Source organism: Nanorana parkeri, unplaced genomic scaffold (assembly GCF_000935625.1).
Source record: "Nanorana parkeri isolate BGI_ZX_2015 unplaced genomic scaffold, ASM93562v1 scaffold504, whole genome shotgun sequence".
In the NCBI taxonomy this organism is placed as follows: Eukaryota; Metazoa; Chordata; class Amphibia; order Anura; family Dicroglossidae; genus Nanorana; species Nanorana parkeri.
The window spans coordinates 312,599-337,203 of NW_017306772.1; the positions used below are offsets into that span (position 1 = coordinate 312,599).

Consider the following 24,605-nt stretch of genomic DNA (forward strand, 5'->3'; position numbering starts at 1 on the left):
AAAGCTTTAGCAGAATTCAGTCTATAAGGTGCTACATTTTAATAAATGTTATGACAGTTGTGCAGATAATCTGCAAGTCTTCTGATGATTATTCAGCTGCAGGACCCATTCTGGATCCTCTTCCTCATTTGCTCACATTGATGTTCCAGAACACTAAATGAGGGCCTCTCACAGGGCAAAAAGGACCAACACAAGAGCATCATCTTATAAACCTGAAATTAAAGGATATAAGTTTTAAATAAATAGAATGTTAATTACATATAATTGTGCAAAACAGCACTATTATCCAGTATCTGAATTATAACGTGCAGCAATCTGCTACAAAGCATCATAGACCAGCTTTTCAAGATCCAAAGCAATGGTTTCCAATGTGTTCTCATTATGAGCATCATTTAGGTATACCTAGGCTCGCTCAGTCACGCAGGTCACTTTCTAATGGGTGTGCAAAAAAATGGGAAAAGAGCTAAGTGTCAGCCCTTTTCTTATAGGCCACATTGTCCCGGCTTGAAAAAGTTGACAATTTTCTACTTTTACAATGTAGCCTATTCAGCCTATAGGCTAAATCAATAGATCTTTTTTTTAGCTAAAGTGCCCCCTGTTCTTTAAGATTATCCCCAATCTCATGTACCCCCAAATTTATGAGCACAAAAATCTATTTTAAATAATGAAGGATATCTAAAGCCAACAAAAATGTAATATATTGCTGCTTACCAGTCCTTAGGTGTGGCGGCGGTATTAGGGATGCACCGATACCAATACCAGTATCGGTGTCGATACGTAGCATTTTCACGAGTACTTGTACTTGTGAAAATGCCCTGATACTAAGTGCCGATACTGATGCTTTAAATTTTTAAACACATTCGGCTGCCGCAAGGTCCCACGCTTGCTGGGCACCTCACGGCAGCCTGCTGGGGACCTCGTGGCAGCTGTTTACAGTGCCAGTCAGCCCATGGTGAGACCCTGCAGCCGCCCGCACAGCCCATGATGAGACCTGCATACAGCCCTGGTAAGACCCGCATACATCCCTGGTGAGACCCAGCACAATCCTGGTGAGACCACACAGCCCTGGTGAGACCTGCACGTAACCCTGGTGAGACTGCACAGTTATGGTGAGACCACACAGCCATGGTGAGACCCACACGCAGCCCTGGTGAGACTGCAAAGACCCGGACACAGCCTCCTGAGACCCCGCACAGCCCTGGTCAGATGCTGCACAGCCCTAGTGAGCTACACAGAGTATGCAGCTTCATATTGCTTTGCATTGCTGTTTAATGTATTACCGGGATTTTTTGTAGTCCTCTTTCAATGGAAGTCCCATGCATATTTATTGTTTATTCAAACCTGCGAAAGTTAGCCTATTTGTGGCTAGAGCAAGTTTTGCATTCCTGATATAGTGGGTGAGATTTACTAAGGGCAATTAGGCTGTTCACTTTGTCAGGGCATTTTCCTTTAGCTTAGTGAACAAGGTAAAGCTCTGCTGACTTCCATCATCCAATCACGTCCAATTTTTTAAAATTTTCCTTCCATATGATTGGGTATTCTTCGCAAAGTAATTTTTTACCACATTCACTAAGCTAAGGGAAAATTCCCTTTGCCTATAGTAAAATCAACCGCACTGTCTTCATCATATGATATATGATGGAGCATGCTGTCTACCAATCATACTATGACCCTTGCACCAATTTACTGATACTGTATTCAGGTTACATTTATAAACAATTTAAAATGGAACTCCAGGTAAGTAAATACACAATTGTTATCCTGCCAAACGATTTGTGACTGTGTTCAGCTCCTCCTATGATTCAGTCACGCACCATAGCAGAAGTTTGTAGATCACAAGATTGGTTGAACAGCATTGAAATCCTTTGGCAGAAGAAGAAGTAAACATATGTATTCAAATGCACATTTAATGGTTTGCCTGGAGATCTATTTCAAAGTACCTCTGTTATGGACTCCTGTCAAAACTACATCAGAATTTGCCAGTTAAAATGTCCCAATCCCATCCAGACCATTTCTAGCCTGCTATGAGTTTGTGAGCAGGAAGCGGAATCTCTGTGCAATAATTACAAGGCAACAGCACACTTAGTTACTGAGAGACTAGTAAAGGCTCATCTGTGTTTTTATTAGCCCTGATAAATATTTACTTGACAGAGCAAGTGACAGAGCTGTTCATTCAGTATGAAAAAATAAAACAATTGATACAAAGGGCTATAAGATGTTTCTTGTATAGCACTGTAGAAGCTCACCTGTGCGGAACAGTTCAACGGAGAAGGCAGTCTTTTCTCATCTCGTAACATCTCTACAAGAGCACACACTGTTTGCTGGGAATTGTGAGGCCCCATCATTTGGCGGTATTCCTGAGAAAAGCAAGCATATATATTGATATTTCATTTTTGTATTCAGCTATCATTTAACATCATCAAAAATTACATTTTGCTTCAATTACTCACAGGCCTATTCACAAAAGGGTGAAGAGTTTGGAGAAGGACGGAGAAGTGCGCAATCTAGGCCAAAATAGCCAATTTGGAAAAATTCTCCAATTCAGCTCACTTTCCAGTTCAGCTATGTTGTCCTAGATTGTTCACTTCTCCTGCCTTCTCCAAACTCGTTAACCTTTTGTGAATAACCCGGTCAGTCTTGCATATAGCATAGTATGTAAACGAATTGTCTAATAGAAAGCCAAGCCTTGTATTTACATCCTAAAGAATGTATAATATACAGGTGAAACTCGAATAATTAGAATATCGTGCAAAGTTCATTTATTTCACTAATGCAACTTAAAAGGTGAAACTAATATATGAGATAGACTCATTACATGCAAAGCAAGATAATTCAAGCCGTGATTTGTCATAATTGTGATGATTATGGCTTACAGCTCATGAAAACCCCAAGAACCCCAAATCCACAACCTCAAAAAAGTAGATTATTACATGCAATCAATAAAACAAGGATTGTACATAGAACAATATCGGACCTCTGAAAAGTACAAGCATGCATATGTACTCAGTACTTGGTTTGGGCCCCTTTTGTAACACTTACTGCAATTACTTTTGCACGATATTCTAATTATTCGAGTTTCACCTGTATATATTGGAGTGCTCAAATGTGGTGGCTCCATTAGTTTTTTGTTTAACACAAATTATTTTCAGCAAGTACCGAAAATACTTGTTGATCTTGCCAGAAATACATTATTCTTTTCACTTCATGTAAAATAAAAATACAGCAAAAATGATCTTATCTTTCTTGTGTAAACTACTAATAGCCCCATCCTCCATGTAATGGAGATGAACAGAGGCAGACATGAAAACCAGTCTAGGTGACAAGCATAAATGGAGATGTGTAATGCACACACACAATGGGTGTTTTTAAAATGGGGTGGGAGGTTTTGGTGATTCCAGTGGTAGGTGTGCAAGCTCCTGAAACAGGCCGAGGTGTCCTGCGTAGTACTAAAAGACAAAAGAAATGCAACAGAGGAGCACCCCAATCTAACGCAATTACTGGCAATAAGAAGAGCGCCTCAACTGGCTTCCTTCATAGACAAAATGGAGAAATAAATATAGACATGAAGGGACAGGAAGTTTGTCATTTACAGGATCACCAGGTGAATATAAAAAGCCTGAAAAAAAATAAAACTAATGCAGCCACCTCTTCTAGGAACTAGTAAGCTATAATACATTACATTGGGGGTTTGGATACCCTTTAATTATTCTTTGCCACTTACTGCTGATGGACTGCAGCTTCTTTCACAGTAGGTGAATAGTTCGTACAGGAGCACCCCAAAGCTCCATACGTCCGACTCTCGGGAGTAAATATTGTCTGAGAGGGATTCAGGGGCATGCCTGAGAACAGCAGGAGCAAAGAAGACTAACTGAATTAGCAAGCACAGTATAGGTAAATAAACTGTTGGTATGAAACATGCAATTGTTTGCAATCTATTTTTTTTTACCAAAAGATGGGGCTCTGTCCTCTTTCTCGAACCACATAGTATTCTTTGTCCTGTGGCAGGATTTTTGTCAGGCCAAAGTCTCCAATTTTAACATGATTCACACTCTCCACAAGAATATTCCTACTGGCAAGATCCCGATGTAGATAGCGTTGTGATCCCAGGTATAGCATACCCTGATTAAATAGAAAGCAGGGGTCATCAAGACAAGAAAAGGGAACAATGACTTCAATGTGGCCAACACCTTCTACATCCACTTAAATACGAACAGCAAAACTATACACTTCTTAAGATAAATTCTAAAGATTATATAACAATGTTAAATAGTTTATTTTCTCCCTAGAAAACATTTAAAACATTACTGCGTTTGAACATATTTTAGGGCTAGAAAACAAAGAACTTTGTGGGGAAGGTACATTACAACTTTCCAGGTTGCCCCTGTCATGTCATACAGCGGTTACTGTCGATTTAATTCCTTTATAAAATAGAGTGGGGTCATTTATAAACTCTAGAGCAAATAGGGAGTTTAGCCCATATTTTTTTATTTTTTTGTAAATTCTTTTTATTAAAGTTTTAGTACAAAACATGGTAAAGGACCTTCACGTCCGTTAAGGCACACAGTTCAGTACAATATATACAACCAATATAACATATACAACAAAAACCGAACCCCAGCATAGGAACATCACACGTCCAATGCTCCCTCCTCCCCCACCCCCCTTCCCTAAACAATTGTGTGTGTCCCCAGAACCCGCCGCCCCATACGAGGTGTCAGCACCTCAAACAGGAATACAAAGTCCATTAGGTTGGATATACAATGGTTGCGGGTACAATGATTATAGCACTTCAGATCCCCACTCACTGCAGGAGTGTTCTAAAAGAGATACGAGTCCCTCAGCCTGCTGTATCCGCAGATTCTAGCCATCCTCCCCAGACCCTGGAAAATTTCTGGGGACATTCCCTCCTCTGATATGTTGCCTTGAGTTTGGCCCATATTAAGCAGCATCTTTACATCAAGTTTTCATGAAGGCCAGCAGAGACAGTAACTGCCTTGATCAATAGTTCTCATGATAGGCTCCCCCTGGAAAGCTAGTTAAAGTGGTAGGGCTACTTTCTCTTTAGATAATTCCATTTTTTTCTGTACTTAGTTTATACAAAATTGATTTTACAGGGAAGACAGAACAGAATGTTATAATAATATTCCTATTGAAAAATAAATATACGCAAAAGAAAACAATAAAAAATAATAAAATATAATATTCCATTGTAGATTAGGTGGCTGCACCTTGGTGGCATACGGATCACGGCCACGTCGAAGGTCTCTGTTGTAGACACCGTATATATAAAGATAACATAGCATAAATTAGTGAGAAATGTGAGTACATCTCACGTTACATAGTTACATAGTTACATAGTATTTGAGGTTGAATAAAGACATTAGTCCATCAAGTCCAACCTATTAGGATCTCATTCTAGGAGTACCTGTACCCCTGTATATTACGGTCCCTTAAGAAATCGTCCAATATTTGAAAACATTTGTTCTAAAGGAAGAACTCTGTATTATCAATACATCATTAACTACTTTAGCTTGATACCCTTATAGCTTTATGAACCAGAACAATTTTTACATTTTCACTATGGGCCTATATATTTGGCAAAAAGGTTGTCATTACTTGAAATACTCCTCAAATACCATCATTACTGTGACAGTTCAGTAGCATTGTTCAACTTGTCGACATACAGAAATATATGCATGGTGTTTAAGTTGAATGTAAAGTTATGTTTGCCAATAAAACAAGAATGACCAACTTTGTTTAATCGTCATCACAGAAATATGCCAATAAAGTTCATTTACCAGTGTCTGGGAGTTTTGTGTCATACTGTATGTGCCTATTAACTGGGTTATAAAAGACTAAGAGGAAACAAAGTTGACACAGTGATTATATCTATATATAAAAGGTATTCTTCTATAAGTGCAGGAAAGACGTGGGAACAAAAGAGAGAGAGAAGAAAAGGATGAAAGAAAAAAATTAAGTGGCTTAAAGGGCATGGGAAATGGATCCATCATTAAGGGTTCCATTAAAGCAGTTTAGGTAAACTGGTCTGAATATAATTGCATGGGGGTATATTTTGGGGAAATGAAAAACTGCTTCATTCATCTTTGAGTTGGCTATTTGAGTTTCGTTGGAGTGAAAATCACCCGATGCCAATGATAACTTAGTTAAACACATAATGGTTGAACCATTCGGGATAGACACCACACCCCTAAGTAGAAATGAATACAAGAAAAATAGAGAAAAATAGGGCTTTTAAAGCGTCCAAACCATACGAAATGTCCACCAAACATACATGATTTTGTATAAACAATAAATCTATTATCACATTAAGATAAACATAATTTAAAAACTTGGTTACATTCTCAATGTCATTGGCATGATACAATGGTACATGAAAATCAAGCTACCTCCTTTTGGTACCCACACGTGTGTAAATATATTTCATATATCATAGACTCCTTATTAGTCCTAAACCATGTATTAATTGTATTATCCACTGTGGGCCCAGTCTTCGACGCGTTTCGCAACTTGCGACTGTTCCCACAGTATGAAATATATTTACACGCATGTGGGTACCATTAGGAGGTAGCTTGATTTTAATGTACCATTGTATCATGCCAATGACATTGCAAATGTAACCAAGTTTTTAAATTATGTTTATCTTAATGTAATAATACATTTATTGTTTATACAAAATCATGTATGTTGTTTGGTGGACATTTCGTATAGTTTGGACACTTTAAAAGCCCCATTTTTCCCTATTTTTCTTGTAGCCAATGAGAAGTTAATGATGTGCTAATAGACCACCAGTATATGATCACAGAAGTCTACCGGCTTGATTTGGATCGGAAGAAGAGTTCAACATATGCTGTTGTTAAGAAGCAGATTGAGCGTCACTAGACCGTTTATGGTCGTAAGAATCTCGTGAGCGTTTAAAGTTTACATACAGTGAAGAGGATCTATCAAGTTAATATTAATACATCATAGTGGACTATGAACTCTCCTTTCGTATATCGGATACATGTGCAGCTAATATTTGTGCAGCAGGACTGACACAGTTTTGGTTTCTATTATAACAGAGGTTGTGCATCGTTATTTAATACTCAGTATGTGTGGCGGCTAAAAAGTATCAGTTTGAGAGAATTGTCATGCTTCTGCTCCTTATTATATTTGCTAAGTTGCATATGCATATGTGGGTAGATCACTATCATGATTTATAAGCTGTTGCTGGTTTTAGAAAGATAGCCCGGTTTATATATTTATTATTTGAGTAGACACAGAAACACTGGCCAGAGCCATTGGGAATACAATGTGATATTCTAGAGGCTACCATGTACCACATTATCCTGATCTTGTACGCAACTTCTGTATTGATAAGATTTAGGGAACATTTTGCCAAGCTTTCCCATATTTCTGCTCAGTCCTCAGCTGATTTAATTTGTTGTAAATCCATCTCCCCTTGCCTAAAAATGTCTGCCTACAAATGTGTATCTTGTATGTTGCGGCAGCAAGTTAATTTGCGAGTTTAGAATTGATATTAGTTTGGGGCCACTGAGGGTATTTTGGCACATAGGTTTCAGTTATGTCTGACATAAATGTCTGGATATCCAGAGTTGTATTTGTCGAAACCTATAAAATTTAATGAGCGGGGGACATTTGTTTTCATTCATGTGAATCCAGGACATTATGTAAGAGGACATTAGAAAGTGGTAGAAGCCTTTAGAGGACCCTAGGCAAAAGCTCTAGGCTCAAGAAAGCCTGGGGGAAACGTGAGCTGGGAGTGGTAGGGGTGGCATGTGTGAGAGCAGTAGGCCGCCTGAGTATTTATGTGCATCCCATATTTTTTTTAAAATAAATTCTTTATTTAAAGTTTTCTATACAAAAATTTGTACCCATGCGGACTCGCAGGTCCAGGTACATAGAAGACAGTCAAGACATGTAGCAAGTCAAGGTATAACCACAAGGAAAAGTCCAACAACAGAATCCCCAGATGGGTCGTGTTGTAAACACGTGAGGGCACTCTTTTTAGGGCATGGTAAACTGGTCCGGGAGACCTAACATCGGCAACCATGTGGCCGGCTATCTGGATGTACCTCCCACGTCATTATACTACCTGGTAAATCTAGATAACGGAGATATATAGTGGACTATTACTATCAATCAAAACCAGAGACAGAGACAAACAAGAAGTACACAGGCTCAGCGGGTGTGTTGACCACCAGGAGGGGCAGTAGTGGCTATTGGGCCATCAGGACCCCGAAGTTTGGGGAGTCCAGAAACTCCAACCAATAGAACCACGTTTCTCGGAATTTGGTTTCCGTATGGTGAAGAGCAGCCGTCAGTTCCTCTAAGACACGCAACTCATCCACCTTTCCGCAGCCATACTTGGAGTGTTGGAGGATCTGAATGCTTCCAAAACAAAGGAAATCATGCCCTCGCAGCATTCACCAAGTTAATCAGCAGAGATTTGTGGTACCTTTTCTTTGGTAGCGGGGAGAGGTGTAGAAGTGCCGCCACTGGCTCATCCGACAGAGACACACCAGTGAGGCATTGAATTATGGCAAGGATCGAATCCCAGAACTCTCGAAGTCGAGTACATGACCAAAAGATGTGTAAAATTGTTTCGGGTTCCTGGCCACACCTCCAGCATAAGGGCAATGTCTGTGGGAACATTTTGTGTAGAGTGGCTGGGACATAGTACCATCTAGTTAGGATCTTATAGCCAGATTCTTCAATTGAGCTGTTAATAGATGTCTTGTGAGCAAAGTTTAGGATGTACTCCCGCTGTGTAGAGGAGAATGTGCAGCCTAAGTCTCGTTCCCACTTGGTCAAGAACAAGGGGGGATTGTGATTGGGCTCGAGGACCAGTAGGGCATGGGCTCTAGATAGACAATGTTCCACTGGGTCGCCGCGCAAACATATCTCCTCAAAGGCCAATATGTCCATTCTTGGTGGGTCCGCACTCGAGAGGCTCGATAAAAAGGAGCACAGCTGCATAGCCTGCCACCTCATTAGAGGAGGTGAAACCATGGACGAGAGCTCCTGAAGGGGCTATCCCTGAGGACCAGAAGTGTGCCATCCTGAACTTGTTAGCATGTAAGAATCGCGAAAAGGACTTATCCTCCAGGCCTGGTGGGAAGGCAGGATTGCCACTAACCGGGGTTAGAAGGGAAGGCGTGGTCCCAGAAGAGATCACAGCACTGTCACTTCGCGGGGCTTGGATCGTGTAGCCAATAAGAGGGTGAGTAATAATCTCCCGAGGCAGAACCTGATTGGTCCAGAGCCAGCCCGCTAAGGGCAGGGGGGAAGATGTCTGCTCTAAGTGTATCCAGCATTTGTCTGTTCCCTGGTTGCACCACTCGAGGACCCTCGACATGTGAACCGCTAGGTGATAACGGAGAGGATCCGGAAAGCCGATGCCTCCCTTCGATTTCGGTAAGGCTAGTAGGGTCTTGTTCAAACGGTGTGCACCTTTGGACCAGAGGAAACTGGCATACTCTCTCCTCACTATTTTTAGAAAGTACATTGGAATAGAAATTCGTAGAGTTTGGAGAAGGTAAAGCAGGTGTGGGAGCATGTTCATCTTGAGGCATCTAATATTTTTAAGTTATGTTTCATGAGTAGGATTATTGCTCTAGGCCTGAGATGTAGTGGGAGCCAAAGAAAGGAAAAGAGAGTAGTTGGGTGGCGACTGTGAATCTCCAAAAGGATCCACAGAGGGGCTCCCATGGTTTGGTGCATGGTTATTAGAGGCAGATGTTGGGATGCATGTTGAATCAAACTTTTTCATGACCCTTACAATTTGATAGGCGAAGGAAGAGTGATCTAGCGTAAAACCACACAAATAAAGTAAATTTTTTCAGATCTGTGTTTCAGATCCCTAGTCAAGCGGGTCCATTTCTGTTGCTGCTAAAATTAGCATAGTGGTTGAGCTACATGTAAATCATAAAAAGGCCTACATCAGGAGGTTTGCCTAAGAATGTGTTTATAAAGCAATGAATGAGGAGAAATGCTAGCAACAAAAATAAAGGATAATATGTTGTGATCAGCAATAACAGTCCCTCTGTATTTTGAAGGAAGGTTTGCATGGAACATAGGGGCAGCGCTTGAGATTTTAAGGCACCGCATGGGGTCACAGGATGTATTTTAGGGATCCCTAGATTATTCAATGAATAAAAACAATGTAAATAAAACAAGCAGCATCTCTCACATCACCAAAAGTGCAGAGCATCACATACATAGCTCTAAAAGAAACACATTTGTAGGAAAAAGATGTTATGGTATCTCAAATCATTACAGTACATCATATGTTTTGTTCAAAAATACATACCTTGCAGATCTGGGATGCATAGAGAAGGAGATGCTGAAACTCCAGCACATCTCTGTGTTTCGGAAGATATTCCTGCAAACTGCCATTAGGAAGGTATTCCATAATCAGCTGGAAATTGCGGCGACCTTTGACATAAAATATATAAAAATAAATAAAAAGCATGGAAAATGTAGAGGCAGTGTGAGGGTGGGATGCCTATATATGGGAAATATTTTACTCAAAGAAAGCTGTAAAGCGCAGATAAGAAAATAAATATATAATGTATAGACCTGTGTAGCCATGCTGCCTGGTCTGGGTATGTTAAGAAAAGAATTACAAATCCTGTAGCAGCTCAAGCAGTTCACATATGTATGTGTATTTAAAATATGTGTTTAGCTGATTGCTTTAATGTCTGTATTAAGCATCATATGATTATATTTAACTCAGTATTTCCATGCATGCACAACAAGGTAGATAAGGATAACAATACCATTGAATTAGAATTAGTCCTATTTACAGCAAATATATTATTGCTGTACATGTGGAAGTAATACACACATACACACACACACACACACACTAGCTATTTAAAAGTGCATTAACAAAACATTGGATATCTTAAACATACGGAATAAACCGGCTTTTTCACTGAACCCCAAATTACCTAAATGAGGCAAACTGGTAGATTAAAATTAAACTACACATTCATTTTTTATGCTTTTTTGCTTGCAAATGTGTCAGTTGTAGAACGACTAATTACACTGCAAGCACATTTTATTTATAATATATAGCGAACATCACATTCTGCAACATTTGTTGTGGCTGCTGATGGGTGGAAGGTGGCAAAAATACTGTGTAATAAAATTAGTTAGAAGCCCTTACACTAACCGCCAATGTAACAGAGGTATTCCCACTGACCACCAATGTAACAGATATTCACACTGACAAGATATGTAACAGAGGTATTCTCACTAACCAGCAATATAACGGAGGTATTCTCACTTACCAGCCATATAACGGAAGTATTCTCCCTAACCAGCAATGTAACAGAGGTATATACACTGGCCACCAATGTAACTGAGGTATTCACACTGACAAGCAATGTAACAGAGGTATTCTCACTGACCAGCAATATAACAGAGGTATTCACACTGACCAGCAATATACTGTAACAGAGGTATTCTCAGTAACCAGCAAATATAACGGAGGTATACTCACTGACCAGCAATATAACGGAGGTATTCTCACTGACCAGCAATGTAACAGAGGTATTCTCACTGTGCAGATGAATGCGCACACTCAGCTGAACCCAACCTGCCTGTTTATAGCACATTATTTGACCAGCTAAATCCATCCCTGTCTATTATTACTCCCAATTTTCCAGTGAAGAGACGACCTGTGACTCTCATCACCCCTCTGCTCCCACTCTCCCCCAAATCCCCTCTGGTCCCACTGTCCCCTACATCCCCTTAGCTCCCACTATTTCCCATATCTCCTCTGGTCCCACTCTCCCTCACATCCCCTCTGCTCCCACATCTCCCCACTGGTCCCAGCCTCCCCCATATCCCCTCTGCTCCCACTCTCCTCCACATCCCCTCTAGTCCCACTCTCCCCCACATCCCCTCTAGTCCCACTCTCCCCCACATCCCTTCTGGTCCCCCATAACCCAACACAGATAAAGCAGACACTGGATGAAGAACAGCTGAAGTGAAATACTGTACCTTTCATGCAAGGAGACATTGCCAGAATCCCAGAATGTACCCTCTTCTATAATTGCGGGGATTGGGGGGAGGGGGGGGGGGTCATGCATAATAATTTGCATATAAATTGACTGCATAATTTACATATGCATGAGTTATGACTCATTCATATGTAAATACCATGGTCTGTTCATATGTAAAACTAAGGGCCGGGCCTATTTTCAGTGGTGGGCCTGGAGCTGGTGCTCAAAACGTCCCTATGTTAATCTGGCCCTGGGGCTTGGCAGCGAAAAGGTTTACAAAGTAAATAAATGTAAAGGTGACAGATAATTTTCTGCATCCATTGTGAACATTATAAAAACTTTACATGTTAGAACTGCTTCTTTACAACAGTAGCAGCTGTATAGTAATTTTGCCAGAGACTTGTGATCTCATGACTATTAATTGTATGGAATTGTATAATAGAAGTTGCAAATAAGTGAGCACCTCCTAATGATTAGAACACTGATCTATTCATAAAGGTTATTTAAATAAAGATCCAACTGATTTATCCATTAACATGCATGTTCAGTTCATCAAGCACACATGTTTATGCCAATGGAGAAGGGAGGGTAAGCACTGATGGACATCTCAAGTACTATCAGTTGGTTAGCGAACTTAAATCTGGATGATCACTTCTTCCCCTAAAGACAGTTAGAGGATTTCTACTCTAGTTGTACCCATAGACATATACATGTTTTTTACTCATCTGTTAGTAACTAACTGGAATTAGCTGCTCAGCTTATTTCTACGGGCACCTTCAATGTTGGACATTACTGTTTATTTGCAAATATTTGACAGTCTTTTTGACACATTTACCATAGGGCAATAGGGGTTGTCAGCATTTAGTGAATTAAGTAACTTAGATTGGGATAACCTGCTAATTATTACATCTAGGCCCCATTTATACTTGCAAATGCGGCGATTGCATGAGTCTCACAAATTTCTCTATGAGTGGGGCTTAAACCATACCATAAAGGGCTAAGTTATGAAACACTCACTAACTGCTCCATGTGGGTTATTACAGGCTTATTCAGTGAGGCAAATAGCAGTGTGCAAAGCACAGTAACCAGGAGAAATCAGGGTACATCTTTTACTGGACTGATATCTATGAACTGAAATCTAATTGGTTGCTGTGTGTCGCACTCATTATCATTGCTATTGATCTGCTTTATTTAATAAAGCAGAATATTTAATTATAAGAATTTCTGATTGTCTTTGAAAAATGTCCATGTGGCTATATGACAGTAGCACAGTACTCATACAGAGAATAGATGAGACTATAAAAATATAATGTAGATACGCAGCCCTGCTTGACCTGCACTGTAACAGATGCCTTTGTACTTGACAATGTAGTCACTGTGAAGAGCACGCAGAATCAAGCTCTCTCTGTGGAAGTCCCGGACATGTTCAGCTGTGCTTTGCTGGAGCTTTTTCACTGCCACCAGCTCTCCTGTGTTGTCACCCAAAGGATCATATCTGCACAGTTCCACGCTGCCAAAATTACCCTAAAAAAAGAGGAAAAAAAGGTATAAAAACGATGAATTAACACATTTAGGCTTTGCTGCATGTACATCTTTCAGTGTTTTAGCTAGTAGACTATAGTTTGAATGGACGATCCTAAGATCTTTCACATAAGGCAAAGCTGTCAAAGAATTGGCTAATTTAGGGCTTGTTCACACCAAATGCAGAGCAGATCCGCTCAGGTTTCTGCACACAGTCGATGCGTTTTTGACGTGTTTTTGATGCGTTTATTTTTTATTTTTTTCAGGAAGATAACAATGTTATGAGGTAATTTCCATTGTGTTGCTGAGGGAATATATATTGCTGAGGGAATGCATAAGGCATATAATATAATGCATGTTGCTGAGGGAATACATATTGCTGAGGGAATACATATGGCATATAATATCACAGACAGCCACACAAGCTGCATGAAAAGCAGCTGCAGGTGTCAGTGAGCAAACAGGCCGTGTGATAAGGAGGAGTGGTGGGGGGAAGGAGGGTGGATGGAATACTGCATTTGAGGAACTACTACCGCGTTTCCCCGAAAGTAAGACATCCCCCGAAAATAAGACCTAGCGCTATCTTCGGGGATGTCTGTAATATAAGACCTACCCCGAAAATAAGACCTAGTTCGGGGTAGGTCTTATATTACAGACATCCCCGAAGATAGCGCTAGATCTTACTTCCGGGGTAGCTGTGAAGACCGGCCGCAGCTCCCTCCCGCCCCCTCGCCCGTCCACCTACCCGCACGCTGTTGCTCTCTGGATGACGACATCAGAGCGGAGAGGCAGCTCCCTCCCGCCCCCTACCCGACACGCCCCCCCTCCAGCAGCACGCATGCCCGCCCCCTCGTCTCCTTAGTTCCGAGCGGAGAGGCAGCTCCCTCCCGCCCCCCTGCCAGACACGCCCCCCCGGCCGCACGCATGCCCGCCCACCTGTTTGTGGCTCCCTGGACGGCAGAGCACAGCTGCAGCCAGGTAAGACATCCCCCGCAAATAAGACCTAGTGTCTTATTTCGTGCAAAAAAAAAAATAAGACACTGTATTATTTTCGGGGAAACACGGTAGTATACAATGCCATTCACATTGAAGTACTCACCACAGCTCTCCTTATCTGTCAAGGACATATCCTTATATCCTGGGAAAACTCTCCCTGCTATCAAACTCCACTGGTCAGCCTTCTTTCTATTGTTCTTATATTGAAAGTGTCTGCTATCATATAGCTCAGGGCACTGTTGAACCTTACTTATGAATCTCTCTGGGTCACAAAACTGGTCCACCATTTTTCCTTTGCTCTCCAGCTCACAAGGTCACCTTTTCCAAAGACAGGAAGTGACCAAGGAAGATTAGGTCATTACAGATGACCATTTTTCTTTAACGTTATTTTTCTCCATTGAATTGCATTGGGTTGCATTGCGTTGCGTTTTTGATGCGTTCCAGAGCAGGTAAAATAGGGCTTGCTGCAGTTTTTTCACCTGCTCTGGATCTGCACGCTGCGATGTGAACTGAAGCTCAAAATACCATAGGAATACATTGGACGCAGTTTTGATCCGGTCTGCACCTGCTCTGCTCTGGATCTACTCCGCGCTTGGTGTGAACTACCCCTTAGTCTGAAAACAAGCATAAGTATAGGTTATCTTCAGTGAAAACTAAATGCCCAAATGTTCAGAGGAGATCCACATATACACAAGCGATATATGCAAACCTTGACTTTCTCTTTAAATCCTGAGGTAGACCCTGCACTGTTCATTCTCCAGGGCAGGGGTCGGCACCCCCCGGCACGTGAGGTCTTGGCATCTGGCACGCGATCTCTTTCTTTAGTTTACATATAATTGACAGCTCCCTCAAGCTGGCTGTCAATTACATGCCTGGTCCACCCACCTCCCTGACGTGGCTGAATTTTATAGGAGCGCAAAGGCGCGCTGAGGATGCCTGCAAATCGGTCTACCCCAGCTCCTGCCTAGAAAGATAGCTCATCTGCCGGCCCGTCGGATAGGAGCGGGCTTTCTCACTCGTCATGCCCGACATGTGGATTTCACAGCCGATTTCGCTGGCTGACAAAGTACAAAAAAGTAAAAGGTGCTGAAGGATCGCCAGGAATATTACTGTGAGTGCCACATGCATACCGTTCACCTGCACAAATCTTAGTCCTCATACCTGCACACACGCAAATGCACAGCATGATCATCAGCCACAAATAGCTTTGCTTTTAATTCTGCACTGATCTGTAGGATAAGAATAAAATCAATGCTATTTGTGGCTGAAGATACTGCTCTGCATTTGTGAGGGTCTGAGTGTGTGCCTAATATGTCTTGGTCCATGTAGTTAGGGAAGACAGTCTCTACAATAGTTTTTTTTTCTTTCAAGCATGACAAATTGGAAATGTATCAATCATACAGTGTTTTTAGCTGATATGCAGACTGAAGTGTGTAAATGGGAGCTGGTCTGCAGGGAATTAGTGGTGCTCTGAGGTCTGCCATGTGTTAGAGGTGGTCTGAGGATCGCCGTGTAAAAGTGCAGATCTGAGGCCTGCCATGCAATGCGTGTATTGGTGCTGATCTGAGGTCTGCCATGCAATGCGTGTATTGGTGCTGATCTGAGGTCTGCCATGCAATGCGTGTATTAGTTCTGATCTGAGGCCTACCGTACATTGCTGCTGGTCTGACATCAGCTGAAAGTAACATCCTACAGGCCAGACATAGCACAACTGAGCAATGAAATACAGGCACAGGGATCACACTAAAACTAAGTCCAGTTTACTTTTTAGCACATGTAAATATGAACATGTTTTGTGTGTGCATTCCTTTTTTTTCCACTTATAGTTGTACTGCTAATAACAAAGTAAACGAAAAGCCAGGTGTTGAGTCATTACACACCACCTGGCTTCCTGAATGGGACTTCCGGTACTCGGTAAATGGTATCGGCGAGTACCAGGAAAAAACTATCGGTATTCGTACTCTGTACCAAAATATTGGTATTGGTGCATCCCTAGTGTTTATAAAGTTTTCATCTTATGCTCAGTTTGAATTTGTTAGATTTTTTAAATTTGAATTTGTCAGCTTTTGAATTTGTCAAATATAGACCAATGTTTGAGTTATTTATTTATAGCAGTCTTCATATTCGCTGTCACGCAAGAAAATGTACGCTATGGTACATTAGTAAAGCAGAATCCATAATTTCACCACAATAAAAATGTTACACAGATTTATTCAAAATATTTTCTATTTTTTAATTTCTAATTACATACACAAGGATAAAATTGCTAGATGAAAGGTGATAAAAACACTTCACCTTGCCAAGAACTGATATATATTTTAGATGTCTTTCCTCATATACACTGGGGTCCTGGTATTCCCAGGCATGGTCACAAATCCTGAATCCCTCCTTTGTTTGTTGCCCTTTGGAATCCACTAACAGCTCATAATCTGTGACGACAAGACAAAAATATTTGTAACATCACAAGTCTCCTGCCACAAAAACATTGCATTCGCCATAATTTACTGTATCCTACCAGATGCAATAAGGTTGTTTAGCTCTCGAATGACAGAGCGAAATGACGGTCTTAAGGCTGGGTTGTAAGACATGCACTGCTGCTCTAAACTTGCCAACTCTATCCAATGTGGAGCTGGAAGCTGCATCTGTTGTTTGTAAAACTGTAGTTTCTGTTTAAAAAGAAAAAGATATTCAGTCATTTAGATTGTAACAAATCATTATCATCACATTATGTCATGGTAAATTACAAAATGATTTTGTTACCGTTTAATATCACCTCATTCCGTGTACCTGCGATCCTTACCAAAGATTCACGATGACATTTTCATACAAATAAATGTCCAATACGTTCTTCACCCTTGTGTTTTCCAGTTACACAAGTTTGTCGCTTATGGCAAAATTTTCACTGTTTTCAACTCACAAGGGTAGACTCTTGTAAGGGCAGGGATGGAGATGTAGCTGGGACGCCTATCCCCCCCTCCCCCAACCCAACTTCACAAAATTCTACTCACATGTCTACTGTCCATTTTTGTTTTCTATTATAACCTACAGTGTGTGTGTCATAACTTGGAATGTCAAAGGTCTCCGTTCCCCTCAGAAACTCTTGCAGATACTCTGACATTTGAAAAAATTGAAAGGAGATGTGGCATTACTTTAAGAGACACACCTCTCCCAAATAAACTGTCTCTAATGCAAAAGTCTTGGGTAGGGTCGGTGGTGGGGGCTGCCGCTAAAGGTTACACAGCTGGACCAGTGACCTTAAACCACAAATTGCTACAATGCCAAATTCTCCATCACCAACATGATCTCCACATGGAGGACAATCAAAAACTGCTCTGCAACTTATAGTTATATAGTATTTGAGGTTGAATAAAGACATTAGTCCATCAAGTCCAACCTATTAGGATCTCATTCTAGGAGTACCTGTACCCCTGTATATTACGGTCCCTTAAGAAATCGTCCAAAAGTTTCTTGAACAATTCCACATTATTTGCTGAAATCACCGCCTGTGGCAGTGAGTTCCAGACCCTAACTGATCTTACTGTGAAGAACCCCCTTCGCCCCTTGTGCTGGAATTTTATTTCCACCAATTTTAGGTGGTGGCCTCTAGTCTTTGTAATGGAGTTAATTTTAAACAGTTTATCGCTAATGTTGCTACTACCATTGAACATTTTGTACATGGAGATCATATCCCCCCTTAATCTCCTCACCTCCAATGTGAACATGTTTAAATTTAGTAGCCTTGTCTCGTAGCTCTGGTCCTCCATACCCCTAATTAGTTTGGTTGCCCTCCGCTGGACTTTTTCCAACTCAAGGACATCTTTTCTTAGTACTGGTGACCAGAACTGGACCGCGTACTCCAGATGAGGTCGAACCAATGATCTATAAAGTGGCAAAATTATAGACTTGTCCCTGCAATACATCCCCTTTTTAATACAGGACAAGACCCTGCTAGCTTTGTTTACAGCAGCCTGGCACTGCAAACTACCTTTCAGTTTGTGGTCTTCAATGACCCCGAAATCCTTCTCCAGTTCTGACTTCCCTAGCGGCAACTGGGCTCTAAGAGACTTACAATTGCCTATGGGCCAAACTCAAACAATAAATCCATTTTGGACACCCTTCTCCACTTAACCCTTACAACAATCATCCCAAGACATGCTTTTGCTGGAAGGAGATCTAAATGTAGTGCACAACCCCTTGGAGGATAGATCCCCCCCCCCTGCCCCCCACTCAAAATCCCAGGCATCTTAGCTCTCAAGATGACAACCTCTTGAATTTGATGCAGGAGGAATGTGTCATGGACCTATGGAAGCACCTTTACCCTCAAGATCATGATTACACACATTATTCTCATAGGCATGGATCATTATCCAGCATTGACAAGTTCCATGCTTCCAGTAATTTACTTCTGAAAGCCCACTCCTCAAACACTAAAGACATGGTGTGTTCTGTTTCAAATGCCGATATATGCAGTGATATATCTCTTTATACCCAGTCTGTATGGTCAGTATGACCACTTGTTAACCTGGCACCATCTACAGACACAAGTTAAATCTAATACAATTCTACTTTACAGATAAGTGCAGTGCAGAGGATGTTTTCCAGTCTTTTAAAGTGTGAGAGGACAATGACTTCCTATAACGTGTCCCTATGATGACTAAACCTGGCTGGATGAACATGGAAGAAACAAGGGGGTCTAGCTAGGCCTGAAAAAGCTAGCACTAAACAGGAAGGGAAATAAAGAAGATACATCAATTATAGTGGGCAGAACTACCACTAGATGTCAGTACACATCAGAACATCAATTATATGAAACAATATAATGGCAAGAGCAGTAAAATATGTATAGGTGGGACACAAAAATGTTGATCTCTGATCATGTACCAGTCTCATTTCAACTGATCAGTCTGGGATCAGGGGGACCTCCAGTGGTATTGACCTTATAAATGATGATGCATTTTTTCCCCAATTAAAAGGTTAGCGGTCTGAGTATGCCCAGTGCACCAAACTACATGTGAAAAAACCCAGTTATGTTTTAGGACAGAGCAGTGCTGAGGTGTACATTTCTGAACTACGTCAGCTCCATAAAGAGAAACACCATTAAAAACTATATAGATTCATGAATGAAGGTCTGCTTTGCATAAACCCAGAAATATTGCTTTTAACAGATGACGGGAATAGGATAACTCTAAACAATTTAATGATATTCGCCTCAAGCAATATGACTTGCATATAAAAATGTTGAACAATGTAGATTTTCATAAATGTGGTAACAAGTCAGGCTGCTTACTACTGAATAAAACGAGAGGTAGACAACCTATAACCCACACCACTAAACTTAAAGAGGCTACTGGCAAAATGTCTCCTGAACAAAAGGACTTAGTCAATCTCCATGGGTTTGGGGACTATTCCAAAACGTTTTATACCAAAAACCCAATGTCCCCACAAGTAAAAGACGGGTTTATATATGAAATACAATTGCCTCACTCAGAGACCAGAACAGGCCAATGCTTAATTGTGACATCTCTTAACCCATGCTATTAAGCTATCTTCGAGAGCAAAAGCACCGGGCCCAGATGGCCTTTCCAATAAATTTTACAAAATTTTAGGGAAGGAGGTGGGTAACCCACTTTCCCTTTACAACCACATCTTACATCACAAAATGTATTTTCCAACTGGCTTATTTAAAACTCCTGTCAAAGAAAGGCAGATCCCTTCCTACCCAATTCCTTTCACCCTACATCCCTACTGAAACAAAATGCTGAATATATCTTTCTTAAATCTTAGCCAATAGGCTAGCCACACTGCTTCCTAAATTGAGATATTCATTATTGACTGTATTTGTAACAAAAAAGGTCTTCTACCGCTAGTATAAGTAGGCTACTGGCAGCCCTTTTCTGTCATCATCTGCCTTGCTGGCATTCTACACAGACAAAGTGTTTGATAATATAGATTGGAAATGGCTTTAGATAGTTGTGATCCCTACGGACATAACAGAGAATTTTCTGGACTTCAGCCCAACCATGTACTCCTGACCCAAAGCCCAAACTTTAGCTAGTGGCAACCTTAGCATGCCATTCATGCTTCAGAATTGCAGTAGACAGGGTTGCCCACTTTCACCCTTTTTACCGTACTTTACATCTTCAACTAACCATTGCCTAGGTTCTTCTCTTCCTCCACCTTCTTTTGAGGTTAGACAAAAGTCCAGGCAGAATTGAAGGCAGCTTTGTTTGCTGATGAATTAGCTTCCTTTCCAACCACAGGCCTACATACCCAATTTAGTTGAACACAAAAACTATTTCTGGTCATTCCCCGCATTATGTATCCTCCTTAGATGTGCAATTGAACTTTCCTTGGTTATAAGAACCCTTAACACAACTTTTAGCCATGGCAAAGCATACCATTGTCCTGCATATATGATTATTTGCAAAAGAATGCCCCAAGCATTACACACCCTGGTGACCATGAAAAATGGCCTAAGTTCCTAGGCCTTCCAAGTGACAAGGGAGCATGGAACCGGCTTCCTGGCCAATCAGGATGCCAGGCAGCGTGTGATGACTCGCTGCCCGGCTTCCTGATACCGGAATTTCGGCTATCGGGCTAGGCATTGGAGCATTTGGGCGAGTATGAGTACTCTACCAAATACTCGGTATCTGCACAGATACCGATACTAGTATCGGTGCATCCCTACGTCAAAGTGAATGTCACTATCAAACATATACATAGGTAATAGTGTAGTGCTAAATAAATAAACATACAATGATGTGCAAATGACAATACAGTGTCCAGAGACAAACTTATATAAAACGCACTGCTAATCAATTCCAATTTCATTGTCTGTGTGGATTCACAACTGCATTTCCAATTAATAAATTTGTAGTCCTTAGAGATATGTTCCACTCTCAGTGAAATAGTGAAGGAGCTTTTATCACCCCTAGTGCTGAAAAATGTAATCCAATGTGAAGCTGTTTCACCATGAGACATGTGTGAACACAAATTCGTTCACCTTATACTTTGGATAACTAAAATATTATAGAATGGTCAAACATGCCTCCCCCTCACTAAAAACGTCTCAATGCTGAGGTCAGATGTTCTTAGGTTCAACGTTTGTAAAATGGTACTCAAATACAATAGGTGAAATGGAACATAGCATAACCCCATATAAACTATTTTTTAAATAAAAACTACAAATAAAAAGTACTCACATGGCCATTCAAAGAACCTTTCAGGTCTTAAGTGTAGGAAGCCCAGATGCAGTAACTGAATCACCCACATTCGATCACTCTCACCGCTCTCCTCTGTCGGTAATGCATAACCGGACTCCAGTTGTGACTTGCCAAGCGCTCATTGGGCATTTAACGTACCCATCACCTCTTTCAGGTTGTCTAACAACTTGCCCAAAATGCGCCACCCATGCCAAGATCTCTCTCACCTATATTAGTCCTGTGATTTTTGACAATAAGCACTTACCTTTGTGATTCAGAAACAAAGGAAAGGACAGAAACAGGCGCTTGGAACCTCAAACATGCCTCTTCCAGCCCCATAAGCCAAGACCAAAACTCTACACCCCCTCCCCCTCCCTGCCCACCCCGCCCCCCAATGAAAAACATATTGGGTCTCAGAATTTAAAAGGCCATCTTACAACCATGGCTACCCTGAACCTCTAATTAACACAAATCTAATAAGCCTAGACAAACTTGACACAGCAAGGCATAAATCCACTTGGATACATAGGTTCTTTAACTGTAAAAAATAAGTCAAGGCAACTGTACCTGCTGTATTTTTTTTTTTTGCCTTGAGTTATTTTTTACAGATATACCATGACCTGAATGAATGAGGACCTTCACAGACATAGGTTCTTTAAGTTGGGGTCTGAATTTACGATTTAAGATCTATGAGCTGCCCAGTAACCAGTTAAAGGATCTTATGAAGATGTCACACGGCCTGGTGTCAAACCGAAAAACTGAAAGGCACATTCAGTAGACTAGAGATTTAGCTGCTAAACATGGAGGGAAATTATTAAAACTTAATTAGTGCAACAAGCACTTGCTTTGGTCAGAGAAGCCTGTAATAGAATTGGAGACCAAGATAACCCCTTGTACTTATACACCATCAGTTCTATTCTGCCTTGACACACTTCTCTGGGTGCCAAGTTGGGAGTCTTGTTATTACTTGCTATTACTCTGGCTGGTGCATTTGATTACTATACTTAGTTTGTCTACTGTTTAGACAAACTATTTTTATACTTGCATGTCTCTAATCAACCAATATGGAGCTTTTCTATGCTGTTCTATTTAGGGGTTTCACCTATGATCATGTGCTCTGGCCGGGACTGTACCATTTTTCTTTACAATTTTTCATTTTACTTATTTCTTTCTCCGTCCATAGCTGCATGTAAGCAAAGGGACGGGATTCTGTGATGTCATTGACCTTATTTGGCCACATGGCTATATTTGATCAATTATGTTGACTCAATATGGCCATGTGGCCATTTAGGGTCAATGGTGTCAGCACAAACATCCCGCTGCTTTGTTTATGTGCAAATGTGGGGCAGGGAATGCTCTGGCCTGCAGGTTATTGGGAGTGTGGCCCTATGTGTCTTGATTCTTCGGAGGAGCTCAGGTTTGGACCAGGTTCAGTCTGAACCTGTGCTCATCCCTGATTACTACGGTAATAAAAGCGAACATATCTTAAAAAGACGAACATGTAAACAGTCACACCATATACTCTTTACAGATTTTATGGTATACTTACCTTCTCTGGTTCTTCTGCATTAAGTGGCACAATGCCATCATTAAAGATCTCCCATAGAGTGACTCCAAAGCTCCAACAATCAGACTCAAGAGCTAAGTTTCTGGCGTCGGATACACATTCTGGAGCCAGCCATGGAATTCTCTCTAGCAACACTGAAAATGTAAATATGTAGGCATTAAAAAGGCATGTTAGCATGTAAGTAAATCAAAAAAATCCCATGCTATTGGAACAATAAAAAGAAATACAAACAGCTGCCATGCTAACTATGTATGTAAATAATTGATTATCAGTTTTACTATTAATAAATGGGGTAAAAGGATAAATGGATACATTTTTAGATCTATGTATTTTTATGGAGGAGAAAGACATTTGTACTAAGACCTTTTTCTAAAGTATTGACAGAAATGGATATTTACTGACCCATAGTGCTATCACCCCAGATGGGTTAGTAATATCGCAAAGGGACAGCTGGTATGTATCAGATGTAATTGTACCCATGATCTGGATTATGAACAGTCCAGTGAAATTATGCAGAGATTTGTGGAGGAGGGATATAGAGAAAATAGAATAAAATAAACAAATAGATCAGTAGTGAGAATGGATAGAAATATATTAGTGGAAGGAGGAAGAAATAGAGTAAGGGAGGAAAGACAATTGTTTCCAACCATTGGAGTATTCTTAAGAGAGATTTTGAGCCATCTCCTACGTGACAAACCTACTTTGATTTATAGAATTTAAAGCTCCTACTTTAGGAGATAAATTAACCATTAATGTGATAGATCCCCCAAAAAAATTGGTTACTTTTTTCGGAGGGGTAGGGTTCTACCCCTGCCGTAGATGTGTGGGCTGCAGGACTATGAACACTAGATTGAAGATAACCCATTTTAGATCGCATGTGAATGGACAATCATTTTAAATGAAGGCATTTATTTCCTGTGCATCAACCTATGTATTTGCTAGAATTTCCATGTGGCCTTCAGTATGTCGGAAGGACTACGAGGCAACTGAAGGTAAGAATTGGGGAACACATCACAAACAGGTCCGAACACAACCTGATTGTGTTCGGGCCGGTCCGCTATGCCGATAGCCTGCTCTGAGAGCTCCGTTTATCAGGAGCACAGAGCGGCCACTCAGACAGGCAGAAGAGAGGAGAGATCCGCCCGCCCCCATCACCAGCTGACAGACAAGCCGGGAAAACTGTGCGGACACGAGCTGTCCTGTGAAAGAACACAAAATGGAGTCCAGGAGAAGGTGAGCTGACAGGGAGGAGGGAGGAGAGGGGGGGATTCACTAGCAGGATGAAGA

The 24,605-nt window shown here is 41.0% G+C and overlaps 1 protein-coding gene across 1 annotated transcript in view; it reads right to left on the reverse strand.

Moving 5' to 3' along the window:
- The window catches only part of JAK3 (Janus kinase 3), a 70,009-nt gene continuing 45,404 nt past the window's right edge, over positions 1-24,605 (reverse strand). Inside the window, exons 16-24 of the mRNA XM_018561147.1 lie at positions 23,301-23,452; positions 17,065-17,215; positions 16,845-16,978; positions 13,367-13,556; positions 10,331-10,455; positions 3,947-4,119; positions 3,722-3,839; positions 2,247-2,357; positions 1-212 (exon numbers count right to left, since the gene is read on the reverse strand). Of these exons, the coding sequence (XP_018416649.1) occupies positions 93-212; positions 2,247-2,357; positions 3,722-3,839; positions 3,947-4,119; positions 10,331-10,455; positions 13,367-13,556; positions 16,845-16,978; positions 17,065-17,215; positions 23,301-23,452 (1,274 nt within the window). The 3' untranslated portion in view covers positions 1-92. The remainder of the gene's footprint in view (positions 213-2,246; positions 2,358-3,721; positions 3,840-3,946; positions 4,120-10,330; positions 10,456-13,366; positions 13,557-16,844; positions 16,979-17,064; positions 17,216-23,300; positions 23,453-24,605) is intronic.